General features: G+C 37.8%; 1 protein-coding gene and 1 pseudogene across 1 annotated transcript; both read right to left on the reverse strand.

Moving 5' to 3' along the window:
- Nucleotides 1-3196: 3196 nt before the first annotated feature.
- Nucleotides 3197-4487, reverse strand: LOC143641727 (alsin pseudogene; annotated as a pseudogene).
- Nucleotides 4488-5005: 518 nt separating this feature from the next.
- LOC143641728 (olfactory receptor 14C36-like) lies at nt 5006-5938 on the reverse strand. The gene has a single exon (XM_077109518.1). The coding sequence runs from the start codon at nt 5936-5938 to the stop codon at nt 5006-5008; it is 933 nt and encodes a 310-aa protein (XP_076965633.1).
- Nucleotides 5939-17678: the final 11740 nt, after the last annotated feature.

Consider the following 17678-nt stretch of genomic DNA (forward strand, 5'->3'; position numbering starts at 1 on the left):
TAGAGAGCCAAAATGATACATTAATAATTAAACACCTGGAACCAATGTCCTTAATGTGATTCACAGATACATTAAAAAGTCAAACCAAAGTTTTCTACTATCTTAGTAAAAAAATGAGCTGAAACTTACTCTAAGCTAATAAATACCATTGTTCACTAAAAAGAAGAGTCATTAAATATACCTAGTTAACACAAAAAAAACTTTTTGGCATATAAGCTTAATTATAATGAAAAAAAATCATTTCTTATTCTACCCTAAGATCCCAAAGAATAGCCACACATTCCTTAATTTGTCCTGAATTAAAAAACAAACCATGGCTTGGGGGTGTAGCTCAGCAGCAGAATGCATGCTCAGCCCAAGTGCCCAAAGTTCAATCCCTACCACCAAACCAAACCAAAACAACAAAATAAAATATATATAGTACTTCACTTTGGCTTCTGATTTTCTTAAATAATTCCTGGTTCCTGGTATAGTTTCTGAAGTGTAGCAGGTACTCAATATGTTTTATTGAATTAAATATTAAATTCAGGAGAGCTATTTCTACACAAAGTGAGTAGTCTATAATAAGTCAATGAAATAAAAAATATACCAATCACATGAAACGAAAGATAAATAAAAACCCTGTTACTTCTGTGGTAATAGAATTCTCATAACTTAGCTGGGCAAGTGGTGCATGCCTGTAATTCCACAACTTGGGAGGCTGAGGCAGGAGGATCATAAATTCAAACCCAGTCTCAGCAACTTAGTGAGGCCCTAAGCAACTCATTGAAATCCTATCTCTAATAAACTATAAAAAAAGGCTGGGGATGTGGCTCGGTGGGTAAGCATCACTGGGTTTAATCTCTGATACAAATGTGTGTGTGTGTGTGTGTGTGTGTGTGTGTATTTTTTTTTTACCTCATAATTTGCTCAGAAAAACCAACCTCAATATTCCACCCTTTATGAAGGTTCATTACGGAAGTAGTGATATACTTAGGGGTGGCTATTAAGGTGTTCTTACCACTAGATAGTGGAAAAGTAACAAAAGGCTATCTATTGGACTGGGGGTGTGGTCCTGAGTTACAGCAACTGCCTAGAGTAATATACTGGGTCCTGGGTTCAATCCTCAGCACTGCCAAAGAAAACATACATGAAAAACAAATAAACAAAATATCTGTACCTTATATAAACATTAAATTATTCTAATTCAGTCTTTCTATTTAATTACATTGGAGAATACAGTAAGTGAATAAATAAAACAAAAACAAGACAGAAAAAATACAAAACCAGCAATTTAGATGAAAGACAATTTTAGGAGTACTGGTCAACCAATAACATTTTGGTTTACTTCGCATAAATGGGAAACACTTTCAGTTATATCTGGCCAGAGGAGAAAAATCTTGTCCCAAACTTCAATTTCTGAGTTGAATATATGACTGAAATGCTGTTTATGAAGAATGAATTAAACTTAATAGGAACACACATTGCCAAAACTAGCACAAGTGACAAAAACTTTCAATATTTAACAAAATAAGTCTAAAGTAAAATGCAATTTCATTGATGGCAATTTAATAATTAAATAACCTATATATAACAAACTAAACTTTAGTAAATTAAAGGAATGACTTTTTTTTTAATCACACTTTTTTTTATAAGCATGTGCAGTCTAAGAAAGTTCTTTTGGTTTTTGTTTTGTTTTTGGCAACACTGGTAATTGAACTTACAGCCTCACACATGCTAAGCAAGCACTCTACCACTGAACTACAGCCTTTTATTTTAATTTTACACAAGGTCACCTTGGTAAATTGCCCAGGATAGCCTCAAACTTGCAATCCTCCTACCTCAGCCTCTTGAGTAGCTGGGACTAGAGTTAATATTAGAAAACAGCTATTATTAGATACCCACCAACAGATGAATGGATGAAGAAACTGTGGCATATATACACATTGGAATATTACTCAGCCATAAAGAAGAATGACTTTATGATATACACCAGTAAATGAATGGATCTGGAGACTATCATCTAAGTGAAATAAGCCAATTCCCATAAAACCAAAGGTTGAATGTTCTCTTTAATATGTGGATGCTAACCCACAACAAGGGTTGGAGGGAATAGAAGCTTAGCAGATTAGACAAAGGGGAATGTAGGGAAAGGATGGGGGATAGGAATAGGAAAGACAGTGGAATGAATCTGACATAACTCTCCTATGTACATGTATGAATATACCACAGTGAATCTTACCTATACATCCACAAGACTGGGATCCTAATTAGAATAAGATATATTCCATGTTTGTATAAATATATCAAAATAGATTCTATTGTCCTGTCTAACTAAAAAAGAATTTTAAAAGTGCCAAATAAAAGTTTAAAAAAACCCCAGCTATTATTAACTTTTTACAAATGAAATATCAACATGGTTTCATAAATGGATTGTGAAATAAAGATTATTTCTAAAAATACCTCCATGCTCTCATTCTGACAGAGTAACAATAGCAGTAAAGAATCAAGAGACTGTATGGTTTTTAAAGCATGAAAAAAACACCACTTGGCAGATCTTCTATGACTAGATTTTTTAAAATTTTAGTTTCTTAATTTTAGGGTTTTGGTAAAAGCAAAATCAAAAGACTACACCTAAGTAAAAAGCAGAAATTATCCTTTTAGAAAAATTAGTTTTAAGCAGGGAGATTCAAACTTTATTGCAAGGTACAGGTAAAAGCTTTTGTTCATCTTGCCACAGTATTAAAAATGAGAATGGTTTTAACAAGATAAGAAAACATTACCTCCCAACCAAATAAAGTTCAGTAAGGACCACAGCTATAACTAATAAAAACTGATAAAAACACAACAGAATGCCTTTCAGTGTCTTTCTGCCTACAACTGAAGGATCTGCCACCCAGCGACCTTCCCTGTTAGGAAGTAAAGGATTTTCCAAAACAGAACTCAGAACATTCTGTGCATATGTAATTATATTAGACTAAACTATTTAGGGATCCACCAAAATTCAGTACCTTAGCCATGCTGGGGGGTCACTAATGAGGGGGAAAAAAAAGGAGGGTGCTACTTCCAAAATAAGCCCAGCAAGACATTTTTCAACATGATAAAGAGTCAGAACGTAAGCACAGTGATTTTTAATTAATACAGGTTCTTTTCTCTAGGCTTACCTAATAAAATAGAAATATAGTCAAACTTACAAACTAAAGCACACCATAAAATCTTAGCATTTCCAAGTTTCTAAAGTAAAGTGCATACAGTTCAACTCTAATAATACCCTTAGGCTATGAAATTTAGCAAGTACCTGAGGTGGCATTGACTTTTCACCATTCTTTGAATCCTCCCTTACTGAATGATCTGACAGTTTCTGCAAGTATTCATTTACTGCCTGGGTGTCAGGGTATGATGGTATGTTTCTGGCAGAAGAAATTTCAGTTGTTTCCTCAATGTTTTGTTGGGAGGAAGTAGTATCACCACTTGTGGTGGGGGCGCTTTCAATGTTCAATTTGGTGGCAAGCGGCAGTCCAGCTTCTACAGGCGTGTTCTCAAACACTTCTCCCTGACTGTCAAGGGTCTCAGCAGAGGGGCTGATGGCAGAGCTGGCGTGGTTTTCTGCCTGGGATTCTGACAGTGTCAAACCTAAAGGGCAACAGTGACTGTCTGAGATAATCACATGGTCCTCTTTGTCAGTCATGGTAATGAGGAGCTGGCTGCACTGGGTGCATCTCTCGGGGACTGGCTTCAGGTCCTGGGAAGGGAGGCACTGCACAAGTGCCAGGCTGTGGAAAGCACCACAGGCGACTTGTAGCACTACGCGCCCAGCAAGGTGTTCCACCTTTTGTGGCTTTGTCACTGGGAAGGTAGTGGTGATGAGACCCAACTGACAACCGGTACCCCATGCCCAAATCTCTCTGCTGATTGACAATGCCAGAGTGTGCTCCTCGCCACATGCCAACTGCAAAATCCTGACTGCCAACAAAGGGCTGGTTTCAGAATCAGAAATGCTGACAGGATTCGGTTCTGGCACGTACTGCTGGTTAGCTACTGCACACTGACCCGCAGAATTCTCTCCCCACATGTACACTACGCCACTTTCTGTCACTGCTCCGCTGTGGAAGCTCCCTGTTGCCACAGTAACAACATGTTGCCCAACCAGGGCATTTTCTAGAATGGGACTATCTGGACAAATTTCTGCTGATTCACTTCTCCAAGGAAGAGTCCCAAAGCTGTAGACCTCACCATCTTCAGTCAAAAGAACTCCATGTTTCACTCCAAGGGCTTCTTGAAGAACAGTCTTTCCTCCCCAGCCTGGCAATCTCTCTGGTATGATAGAAAAGGATCCCGCCTGCCAGACATGGACCAGGCCTCTTTCTTTGGATCCTTCTGCTTCTGTTGAACTTCTCTTCTTTGAGTCCATCGGTCAGTGGGAGCACTCCATCACCAAACCATTCCCTCTTCAGAAAGAGTATATCAAGACCTGACGCTCCACCGGCAGCACAGCGATCAGCATCCGGCGCAAGTCCAGCAGCCCCGCGGGTCCGAAAGATCAGCTGGTTATAACTTCTTTAGGATTTGATTTTTGTGTATTTTCAATGTATTTATATTGACACAATTATGTACCAGAGACCTTCCATATTTATTTCACACATCACTAAGATGAGATCACTAAATATGTTCAAATGATTTCAGGATGTTCTCATGATTAATTTGTAAGGTTTTCATCTGTGAGTTTACTTGATAGAAGTACTATAAAGTATTTGATGACTCATTAACAAATATAATCTCAAATGTTTATAGCAAAAAACTTGAATTATACCCATTCATTGAAGATGCATTTGTTAACATTATACATTTTATGAAGAATAAATAGAAATGATGGCATAAATTAAAATAAAAATTATTTTATAAGTTGAGGTACCCAGGACCCAGTAAGGTGACTTTAGAGAAAGCAGTATGACTTCCAAAGCCCAGCTATGAAAAGCATGATCTCTAATTAAGATCGTCACACAGGGAAGGCTGAAATGCATCTTTATCATTTCCCTGAGAACAACTGTGTTCCCATTACTCTCCTCACAGCATCCTTTACCTGCTGGTTCCTGAGACTGTAGATGAGAGGATTCAGGAAGGGAGGAACCATGGTATAAAAGGCAGAGAGAACCATGTTCTGGAGGGTGTCAGAGGTTGCTGAGGACCTCAGGTATACACCTGCACCAGAACTGAAGAAGACGGACACCACGAGGATGTGAGGGGTGCAGGTGGAGAAGGCCTTCCTTGGGGCTCTGGTGGGAAATTTCAGCACAGCAGAAAATATGCGAAAATATGACATGGCAATAAGAGTAAAGCAGCCACCACCAATTGCCACAGCAGAGACAAAAAAAAGGACCATGTTGCCGGTGGTGTCAGAGCAAGACAGCCTCAGCAGAGAGGGGACATCACAGAAGAACTGATGGACCACGTTTGAGTGACAGAAGGACAGCCAGAATGTGTTTCCATTGTGTACACCTGCATACAGCAGACCACTGACCAGGGTGGCCAGGGTCATGCGGACACAAATCTGAGGGTTCATGATGAGCGGGTACTGGAGGGGCTGGCAGATGGCCACATAGCGGTCCCAGGCCATCATGGTGAGAAACAGAAGTTCAACACATGCACAGAAAATGACCAGGAAAACCTGTGTTGCACAGCCAGCCACTGAAATGGCCTGGTTGCCAGTGACAGAGTTGACACAGGCATTGGGGACAGTGATGGAAATGAAGCACATGTCCAAGATGGACAGGTTCCTGATGAAGAAGTACATGGGTGTGTGCAGGTTCTGGTCAGCAGTGGTGACAGTGACGATGAGAAGGTTCCCTAACAAGGTACCCAGGTAGGTCATTGGGAATACTGTGAAATAGAGGAAACTCAGATCCCTGCCATCAGGAGAGCCCAAGAGGAGAAATTCAGTTACCATGGTGGCATTAGCCATTTGCTGGAAATTCTGGTTTTCTGGGAAGATAAAGAGATAAAGTGGAAAAAAAACAGAATTAATGCAATTACTTTATATATTCATATATACCATGTTTTCTTGTATTTTGCAGTGGTTTTCCCTTCAGAGGAATGTCACTCTTGTTTTTCTGATATGTTTACTTTTTTTTGAGCAGAGTGCACCTCCCAGTGCATGTGTGGAGGTCTGCAGCCCAGGGTCTGGGCCTGACCTGCAGGGTTTGTCCTCAACTCCTCATCAGGCCTCCCCTGGCCTACTGAGACTCCATGCAGAGCATGTGACAATGTTTTTCTTTTTTTAATGATCTATAATATAGTTACCTTTATTCTCTTCCATGAATACAATTTATTAAAAGCATAATTAATAATTCCTATTGTCATTAATTTTCTAATATTTGTTGTGTTATCTCTCGAGATTTACAACTTACTAATTTTTTTTGAGAGAGAGAGAGAATATTTTTAATATTTATTTTTTCATTTTGGTGTACACGACATCTTTATTTTGTTTGTATGTGGTGCTGATGATCAAACCAGGCACCCTGCGCATGCCAAGCGAGCGTGCTACCACTTGAGCTACATCCCCAGCCCAATTTTCTAATATTTTTCAAAGGAAACACTTCATTATATAGGAGTATTTATCTCCATGAACATAAAAAAATTTATTCACAAAAAAAGTATTTCAAGTATTCAAACTTTTCTATTCCAGGGCTGCAGGTTCAGTGCTGTGGTAAACTGAGGGGATCTGACTGCACCTGGACTCTCCTGAAGTCCCCCACTCTCCCTGGTGCTACCCAGGGTGGGGTGGTACTGTATGCAGGCCACACAATCTCAGACAGGGATCTGGTCCTGTTCCCACCGGGGCTTTCTTTTTTTCTCCAACACATCAGTGTGAGGTGTTTAAAGCTCCAGATTCCACCCCAGTGATATTCTCCTAAACTTTTTTTTTTCTTTTTTTACCTCAATGTGTTTTTACTCTGTGTTCAGCACCATGAAGTTGAAGATTCCTTTGTCTATACAATAATTTGTCATTTTCTTGTTGACACCTTCCATTTTAATCCTTTCCTCCAAATGTCATGATTTTACAAAGTGATACTGAGTGTATACCCTAAAAGGAAGATTTTACTCATATTTGTAGCACTTCTGAAGTAGCTCAGACTGGTTCAATCCCAAATCACCAAAATTGTTATTTCTTAAGCTCTCTGAAAATCTGGATCCATCTCAGCACCTTGCAAGGTTAACCACACTCACCCTTAGAAGAGCAATCTTCCTCATGAGTTTGTCTGGTCCTTACGTAAAATTTGTGTCCCCCAGGATCAGGGTTGTGCGCCCAGACACAGGTAGGTTGGTGTTAATTTCACAGTTAATTTCAAGGACCCCTACTCAGTCTAACTGCAATCTCTTTCTTCTCCTATTCCCTATTTCTCCCTGACACAAATCTAAATCCCATGCCTCAGTGACCCCCTTTTTCACAGCATGCCCTAGAACTTGCTGACAGAGGCCCTTTTCTACTGTGACATAATTATAGCATTTTCCTCCTTACTATGTACTGAGCTTTAAAGGAGGCTCAAATGTAATTTTTCCTCAGAAACCCACTTTGTAGCTACAAATTATTCTTCTATTTCTCTCTAGCATTAGAAATCGACATGTTAGGGCTGAGGTTGTGGATCAGCGGAAGAGCACTCGTCTAGCATGTGTGAGGTGCTGGGTTCAATACTTACCACCGCATGGAAGGAAGAAAGAAAGGAAGAAAGAAAGGAAGAAAGAATGAAAGAAAGAAAGAAGATATTCTGTCCAACTAAAAAATAAATAGTTAAAAAAAAGAGAAATCAACATGTTATTCTACCTTTCAGGAAATCAATATGTATTTATTTGCTCTTGCAAATTCCTTGATTTTTGACCATGTATTCCTTCATGTTTTTATTCTGTTAGTAGGAAGTGCATGACTTCATGTGTAGTAGTTAGTAAAAAATGCAATGTATCATAATCAACTAACTACTAACATGAAATAAGTTTTTATTTGACTTATTTACAAATGAGTAACTCCTAAATTGGTGAAGCCCTCTCTTCACATCTATAAGAAATACAGTGTACCTTCTTTTGCCATAACTCACCCTTGCCTGTGGGCATAAAGAAAAATATTTTCAAATTAGGTAATCTTTCCACAAATATTTACTAATGATTCATAACATTGCAAAATCTGCTCCAGATACTGGGTTTTACTAAAAGAAGTAAATTATCATCTTTAAAATATAATTTGAGTACTGTGAAGGAAAAATAAAATGGTACATATATAAAAATTCAAATAAACATGAAAAATTCTGAAAGTATGTATGATGAGACTAATCAGGTTTTTTTATGGAAATCTGCCAGGTTTTTCACCTTTTATCCTGGATTCTGGGATCTTCAGGAGTTTTGGTTGATCATCCCAGAACATCCTGTCACATACAGATGGGACATAAACATGGGTTTAAATCTAGAAGTTGCACAGAACTATGGAGACATTTTCTTTCTTTTTAAAAATGTTTTAATTTTTTTTGTGTGTGGTGCTGAGTGTTGAACCCAGAGTCTGGTGCATGCTAGGCCAGCACTCCATCAACTGTGATATGTCCCTAGTGTTCTTTCTTTATTATTGTTTTTAACTCTAAATCACCTCCTGCTTGTCTTTCTCCAATAGAACTTAGAAAATTCTCCACAACTATTTTAAATTATAGGAACTTACTTCATGTCCTCTTTTCCTTGTGTGATTTAGGTATAGTTTGATAAATTCTTCTCATTTCAACTTTCTTTTTCATATGCCAGTCAATATCAGGAAACTTCCAATTATGGAGAACTGATGCAAAGTCATGTATAAATACAATAAAATAAAGGTACAAAGCACCACCTATTTTTTACATAGAGCCTGAGACAATTTCAGTGGATTCTAAAGATATGGTGACTTTTTGAACCTGGATTTTTAAAATAAAAATATGGCTTCAAATTGCATAGACTCACTTTAAAATTTTAGTATGGTTCAGTATGACTTCCTTATTTAAGGGGCAAAAAATACCTATAGAAAATTCCCTCTTAAAGACAATAAGATGAAGGTATAAATAACAGAAAGGGTTGGTAGAAGTGAGAATCAAGACAATGTGTGTGAGAAGAACTAGCATGTTTTAACTCCAGGAACATGAAGAGGGACTGCCCAGGTGCTTTCTCTGGAAGTGAAAAGCCAGGAGTTTTTATTTTTTGCATTTCTCTTGATAGTGTTTCAAATAATTAAATATATGATAAATAGATCATTTCAAAACTGCTAAAAATTATTTGGTTTGAAAGATCCAAGAATTAATTATTTCTAAATTACATTTTCATATTAAGAAATTGATTAGTGTCTTTGATAAACCATTGAGGAATGCTGGTTTGGAATGCTTCCAAAATGTTGCACAACTTAATATTTATATTGATACCACTAGACATGCACATTCTTATAGTCATACTTAATATATAATCAGTAAACTATATTAAGAATACAATTGAAAATTTGGGCACAGTGACACATGCTTGTAATCCAGCAGCTCAGGAGGCTGAGAGAGGAGGATGGTAAACTCAAAGCTAGCCTCCTAACTTGTCAAGACTGTGTCTCAGAATAAATAATCAAAAGTGCTGGGATGTTGCTCAGTGGTTAAGCACCCCTGAGTTCAATCCCTAAAACCCAAAAAACAAATGTAACAAACTGAATAAGTGAAAAAATGTATTTGTGATCAAAAGAAAGGGGTGAGATTAATGTTTAAAATATTCCAATGAAAATTGCATTATACATTAAATATCTTATTTCCCACAGTTATTGACATATGTGCATGTTTATCAGTTGTATAAAAGCATTCCTATCTACCTACATATCCTATACCATATTTTGCATATTGTTCTTGTTATCTTAATGTGAATGTGTTTGTTTTTCTCTGAAATTTTGTGAACTTTGCAAGTATACTATAAGTAATAGTAATCTGAAGAAAAGAATTTTAAACCATCCAGAATCAGATGAAAAATTTTCACACACTATATTAGCATATACAGTTAAGATGTCCCCAAGGTCCCCGTGTTCCTATTGGAGCAGTGGCAATCACCCAGAACCATAGTGCAGTTTTAAGGACTCTCTGTGTTCTCAGAATTAAGAAATCTTTTCCTGGACTAGCTGACACTTTGGATGACATTATAATTTGCTGAACAGAATAAAAGTGAAGTTCAGATGCATTTAAACTCTAACTGCTTATTACTCACTCCTGAGTGTCACTTGTTGTCAACATGAAACAGAACCGTGTCTCCCTTTGCTTCTCCCATCAATGGTGTCTGCAGCCAGGGTGAATCTGTCCAGTCAGCACAGTGCCATGTGGGATGTGCGGAGCTCAGTCACCTCTGCTTTATGTGAATCTGGGGCCTGGCCAGTGGGAGCGAGGCCCCCAGGAGCACAGAGCTCAGCCTGCAGAGACAGTAGGAGGCCTAAGCACACCACCAGGCAACAGCACCTGCAGAGCCCAGGAGAGAGGACCTGGCCATGTGCCAGCATGGACAGCGGAACTGCTCTTGTGCACATTGCTGTAAGTCATTACTGAGAAGTGATTAACACTGAAAAGACTGATGATTCTCCCTGTGTGTTTTCATCTCTGCCCTCCTCTCCTCATTATGAATTAAGGGTGCTTATATGGAACAAGCAACTTTAAGGCAATTGAGCAACTCTCACTTGTAATTTGGAAACATCTCACAGTATCTGCAGTTCAGCAGAAAAATTTCTTATCATTGACATGAAATTCACATAACACAAAGTTTACCTTTTTGACAGTTCATGCTTATAAATGTAGTGATATTTACTACATTATCAAGTTGTAAAGCATCCAACTACAACTTGTTCCCAGATACTTTTATTACTTCAAATGAACCATCTAATCTGTTACACATGGTCTTTCAGACACTAGAAAACTCTAAGTATATTCTGTACTTTTGAAATTATATATTTGTGAAATTTCATATAAATAAAATCATTCAATATATGTTCTGATTTGACTTACCTAACTTTTTCAAAATCAGTCCACCTTGTACAGGCATCGTATGTTCATTCCTTAGGATGAACGTCATTCTGTTACATGTATATTCCACAGATCTTTAAATCAGCACGTCCATCTGTGGACTTATTTCTCTTCAGTCTGGTAATATAATGTGACTGATTTATTGTTTATCATAATTTTTGCCATTTGGTCATCTCTGGTATACACTCTGCACTCTATGTGATTATGATGAATAACTGTGTCAGAATTGCATGGATGTGACCAAAATATGTGGTTTTAAAAACAACACACCCACAATAAAAAAAAAAAAAAAACAATCTTTCCCAATTTGGGAAAGCATATTTTGTCTCAGGGGTTCAGAAATTTAGTTTATCTTCATCCAATTTCATGATTTTGTGTCCATGGAGGGGGCACACTGAGGACCACCACAGCAGAGGAAAGATGCTCAGAATATGGCTCCAGGTAGGCAAAGAAAGGGAAGCAGAAAGAGGGTTAGGGTTAGAGGAAAGCTATCAGGGATTAATCCCAGTGCTCCCCCTCCTCTACCAATGTCCAAATGCCTAAAGCTAACACCCAGTCAATTTGTTTAAATTAAGATGGATTGATTAGGCTGCAGCTCTCATAATCCAATCATTCTACCTTTGAAAATTCCTGCCTGATAGAAAGGGCAGCAGAATAAATAGACACTAGTATTGCTGAATGTATATACATGTCTATATAATCAATGTGATTCTGCAACCTGTACACTTGGAAAAATGAGATATTATACCCCATTTGATTCAAAAAAATTCTTGTGTGAAAACAAGATTTTATATCTCTGATAAAAACACTCAGGAATGTAAAAAGAGAAAGAAAGAAAGAAAGAAAGAAAGAAAGAAAGAAAGAAAGAAAGAAAGAAAGAAAGAAAGAAAATTTCTGCGTCAATTCAGGAACATTTTTAGACACCTCACATCCCATTCATAATGCTTCAACCACACATCTTCAAAACTCATGTCCATTTCACAATGCAAAATGAATTTAGCCCATCGGTGTCTGATAGTCTAATAAATTCCAGCTTTATCCTAAAGTTTGAGCCAAAAATCTCACCTAAAACTGAAGGTAAAATCTTCATTGTGAGCCCCCATAAAAAATCAAAAGCAAGTTACATGCATCAATATCCACTGTAGAACATAAACTTTCTTATTCTAAAAGGACTTAGTAGGGCTGTCGAAAGAGTGGATAGTGTAGAGGAAATATAAAACCAGCTGAGAAAACAACTCCATCTGGAATTCCTCATGTAGCAGTTAGGACTCTTGACTGTAAAATAATATTTCCAAAAGGACTGGTAATTCCTGCCCTTTGGCCTTGCCAGTTGCAGAACATAGGGGCTCTCTTTACTCCATTCAGAGCATTTCTAGGGTGGCCTACCTCCTCTTCTTCATGACCATGTGGGTCACCATGCATTCCTTTTCTCCATTTTAGTCACCTTAATTTTATTTCATTAATATTACCATCCAAAGTATTTTCTCATTTTTTTCTACATTAATAATTCAAATCAAAATTTAAAAAAATAGGTAGGAAATGATTCATAATGTTGGAGTATTTATCCTCATGAACATGAGAAAAAAATTCTCATGAGGAAAGTTATCCACCAAACTTTCCCATTCTGAGATCTCAGGTCTAGAGTTACGGTAAACTGAGGTGACCTGACTGCACCTGGCTTCCCTGCAGTCCCCTTCTCTCCCTGCTCGCTCCCCAGAACATGAGTGGTGCTGTCTCATGGTCACACACCATCAGAGAGGCACCTGTTCCTATTCCCACAGGGATTCTCTTTTCTTCTTCAACAGATCAGAGTAAGGTCCTCATAGCCTCCAGATGACATTCTCCTAAACTTCTATTTTTACCCTGTTGTGTTTTATTTCATGTTCAGCACCATGAAGTTAAAGATTACTCTCTCTAAAAATAAATTTGCCTTAGTCTTGTTGACATCTTCTATTATATTTCTTACTTTCCTTTTATTTTCAATATTTTTATTTTATTTATTCCTTTTTATGTTTCGCTGAGATTGAACCCAGTGCCTCACATGTGCGAGGCAAGTACTCTGTCACTGAATCACAAACCCAGTCCTATATTTTTTCTTCACAATATCATGATTATACAAAAAGATACTGAACAAATACACTGAAAGAAAGATTTTGCTCATGGTTCAACATTTCTGTAAGAGCTCAGACCACTTCAATCCAAGGTCACTTCCATCATAATCTCCTCAGGGCTTTGTCATCCTGGGTCCTCCTCAACATCTTGACAGGTTAAACACACTCACCCTTAGTAAAATGACCTTCCTGCTGAACCTTCCTGGGCTCCTCTGGAAATTTGTGTGTCTCCCAGAGAGACAGTGGGTGGCCAGACACAGGTAGGGTGCAGCTAATTGCACAGTGTGGGTGAAGTTCAAGTGGTCCTACTCAGTCTACCTGCAATCTGTTTCTTGTCATATACCCCATTTCTCCATGACACAAACCTAAAGCTCAAGCCTGAGTGATGTTCTTGTTCACAGAATATCCTGGAACTTGTTGATAGAGTCCTTTTCTACTGTGACATAATGGTTTAATTTTACCCATTTACTTTGTACTGGTCTTTAGAGGATGTTCAAATGCAATCTTTTCTCTGGAAACTGCTGAATAATCTTATTTTTTTCCCTACTTTTGTGTAGCATTGGAGATCAGTCTGTGGAAATTTGTTAATTTGGGACCTTGTATTATTCATCTTTGTATTTTTTAGGTGCAAATGCATGACTTCCTGCACAGTGGTTAATAAACCTGGTGGCTTTGTTGACTGACCACTCACGTGAACTGACTTTTTTTATAATACTGGTTTACAAAGAAGTCTCTCCCAAACAGGCTCTGCCCTTTCTACACTTCCTTAGCACACACAGTGCAGTCTGGTGGGAGGTCATGCAATCCCACTGCCCTCTGCACTTGAAAGGTAAGATCTCTTTACAGCAGTAATCTGTCAACAAACATTACTGATGACAACAATAGGTCCTCAGTTGTTTCAGATGGTGACATTTTGGAAAGAAGAAATATATTGGTATTTTTAATTAATCTGTTTACCATGATAGAAATTATAAAATATTACAATTTGACAAATTTAGAAGGTGATGGGTCATGAGACAAATCCATATGGAAAATCATGCAGCTTCTCACTCTTCAATTCTGTCTTCCAGGCACTCCAGTGGTCCTTGCTGACCACCCCTACAAACTTTTGTCAAATATAAGATGGAAAAATAAACATGTGTTCAAGATCTGGAAGCTGGCATAGAACTACAGATATATTTTCTTCATTTCTGTTCTCTTTTTCCTACTGAACAATGTACTGTTTTAGTTTCATAAGAAGAATTTAGTAAATTCTCCAGTAAGTAGTTTAAATCACATGAGCTTAATTTATGTAATTTTTGCATATTGCTTTAACTACAATTTGAACACTTCTTCAAATTTGACTTGATTTTTTTCATGGATCAGTCTCATGAAACTTTAGATTTTGGATGTGATAAAATATATGAATCACCACCTAACTTGCATAGATCCTCAGAGTGCTCCTGCAGATTTACAAAATATGATTACTTTAGGAACCTGGATTTTTTTTAAAGTAAGAAATAAGCTTTAGCTTCTATTGTTTGACCTCAATAATTTTAGAGTGTTCAGAACTACATTGTCCTTTAAGGAGTGCAAATGCATATGTAGAATTTGCTATAAAAACAAAAGTTTGGGTCAAAATAAAAACATGATCAGGTAGCATGAAGTTCAGAAAAACAAGTATGAGGAAGAGTTATCATATTTTTAATGCCAATTATTTGAAGAAGGGCTGCCGCAAGTATGTTCCTCTGCAAGTGGGGAAGCTGGATGTTTTCCCTTTTGGTAGTTCTCTTGGTAGTGCTTGAAATAAGGAAATGTGTGCTATTTTTCCCACGTGGACAGTGTATGACAAAGTGGAACTTCTGTGCTGGACATCATGCTTAGTCACATTGAGAATCCAGTAACACTGAGGAGAAACTGGTGGTGCTCACTGTGTGTTTTCATCTCTGCCCTCCTTCACCTCAGTGTGAGTTAGGGGTGTCTATGGTGATCAGTTAACACTGAGGGTGATGGGCAATGCTCACTCACTCCTCAACCTGTAAGTGGGAAACATCTAAGGCTCTCTGCAGTTCAGCAGCAAAATTTCTTATCATTGTGATGAAATTCATGTGTCATGAAGATAAATTTGTAACAGTTCGTGGTTAACAATTCCATATTATTTACCACATGACAAAACTGTACAACTTACAACTACCTCTTGTTCCTAAACATCTGTAATTTTTTTAAATGAACCATCTAATCCATTGCACATAGTCCCTGTTTATCTTTACTTTGGAAACCACTAAGTATAATCACCATGTTTGAATATATATGTTCTGATTATTTTGTATGACTAGAATTATTAAATATGTGCTATTTTATGATTTGAATCAGCCTGATATTTTCAAAGAAAGTCCACATTGTAGCATTTATCACTATTTTATTTCTTGAATGGATGAATTACGTTCCATTATATGTATATACCAGCATTTTTAAAATCGACCTATTGATGGATGATTTGCCCTTTGTTCTGTTAACCCACTGTAGGATTTGTTGGTGATTTTCTGTAGGTGCTTTATTGCATGCTGGGATTGATACCATATGAATATGGTCTATTCTGGTTTTGGTGTCCTGTGGAATTTTTTGGCTAGATTTTCTTGAGAAGGTTTGACTATGTTCTTGTCAGGGATATTGTATTGAGGTCTTCTTTTCTTGTTCTGGCATTTTTCTTATTGTCCTTAGCTACTAATCCCATACCTTGTACCTAGTTTAAAGAAAAAAAGTGTGTGTTAAACAAGCCAAATATACAAAGTACAAAGATCCTGTCTCTACAGACACCAGGAGTGATATTCACCTTGTCTTGAGGCAACAATGTCTGTAAGATTGGAGAACCAAATGAGCAGTCATGTCACTGGATCGACCCAGGGTGTTCACAGGCTAGTAAAAGAGTGCAATGGGAACTACTTCACTGCAATGAAGACAACATTAATTACTATGTCTACAGGGTTATTTGACTTGAACTCCCATGGACTATGAAAGGATAAGGATCATGTGAACCAGCTAGGGTTAGTCTGATTGATGGGTAAGGATCATAGAAGCCAGCAGCAATCACCATTAGATAGCAGGATCATGTGAGCCAGCAGGGCTCACGATTGGATGGTTCTTCTTCTTCTTTTTTTTTTTAAAGAGAGAGTGAGAGAGGAGAGAGAGAGAGAGAGAGAGAGAGAGAGAGAGAGAGAGAGAGAGAATTTTAATATTTATTTTTTTAGTTATCGGCGGACACAACATCTTTGTTTTTATGTGGTCCTGAGGATCGAACCCGGGCCGCATGCATGCCAGGCGAGTGCGCTACCGCTTGAGCCACATCCCCAGCCCCTGGATGGTTCTTCTTAGGGGATGGTGAAATTAGTCTTGGAGCAGGGGCAACTCCCAACAATCACCCTGAAGTTAAACATTCCTTTGTCTAAAAATTAAATTGCCTTAGTCTTTTTGACATCTTCTATTGTGTTTCTTTCTTTCTTTTTAATTTCAATATCTTCATTTTGTTTATTCATTTTTATGTGTTGCTGAGATTGAACCCAGTGCCTCACATATGCGAGGGAAGCACGCTTCCACAGAGTCACAACCACAGCCCTATATTTTTTCTTCACAATTTCATAATCATACAAAAATACTGACTGAATACACTGAAAGGAAGATTTTTTCATAGTTGAATACTTCCATAACAGCTCAGACCACTTCAATCCCAGGTTACCTCCATCATAATCTCCTCAGGCCTCTGTCATCCTGGGTTCTCTTTAGCACCTTGACAGGTTAAACACACTCACCCTTAGTAAAATGACCTCCCTGCTAAGCCTGCCTGGGCTCCTCTTAAAATGTGTATATCTCCTGGAGTAGATGGTGGGAAGCCAGACACAGGTAGGGTGCTGCTATTGCACAGTGAGAGTGTAGTTCAAGGGGTCCTATTCAGCCTTTGAGGCAGGACAAAATATATAATGTTGAAAGAACACACAGTAGTATTGGTAAGGAATCACAAGCAGAACATTTAAGAAATATGGGATATCATAAAAAAACCAAATTTAAGAGTTACTGGGATAGAAGAAGTCATAGAGTTCATAACAAAGGAGTAAACAATCTATTTAGTGAAATAATGTCAGAAAACTTTCCAAACATGAAGAATAAATAGGAAATCCAAATTCAAGAAGCCTACAGAACGCCAAATGTACAAAATCACAAAAGAGCCAGACCAAGGCACATTATAATAAAAATTCCCAACATACAGAATAAGGAGAGAATTTTAAAAGCCATGAGAAAAAAAAGAATCAAATTACAAATAGGAAAAAACCAATTAGAATAACAGCAGATTTTTAAACACAGACCTAAAAGCTAAAAAAACCTGGAACAACATATATGATGCTCCTAAAGAAAATGGATGCCAACCAAGAATCTTGTATCCAGCAAAATTAAGCTTTAGGGGCTGGGGCTGTGGCTCAAGTGGTAGCGCGCTTGCCTGTCATGCCTGTGGCCCGGGTTCGAGCCTCAGCACCACATACAAACAAAGATGTTGTGTCCTCAGAAAAATAAAAATAAATATCAA

This window comes from Callospermophilus lateralis, chromosome 5 (assembly GCF_048772815.1).
Source record: "Callospermophilus lateralis isolate mCalLat2 chromosome 5, mCalLat2.hap1, whole genome shotgun sequence".
Lineage (NCBI taxonomy): Eukaryota > Metazoa > Chordata > Mammalia > Rodentia > Sciuridae > Callospermophilus > Callospermophilus lateralis.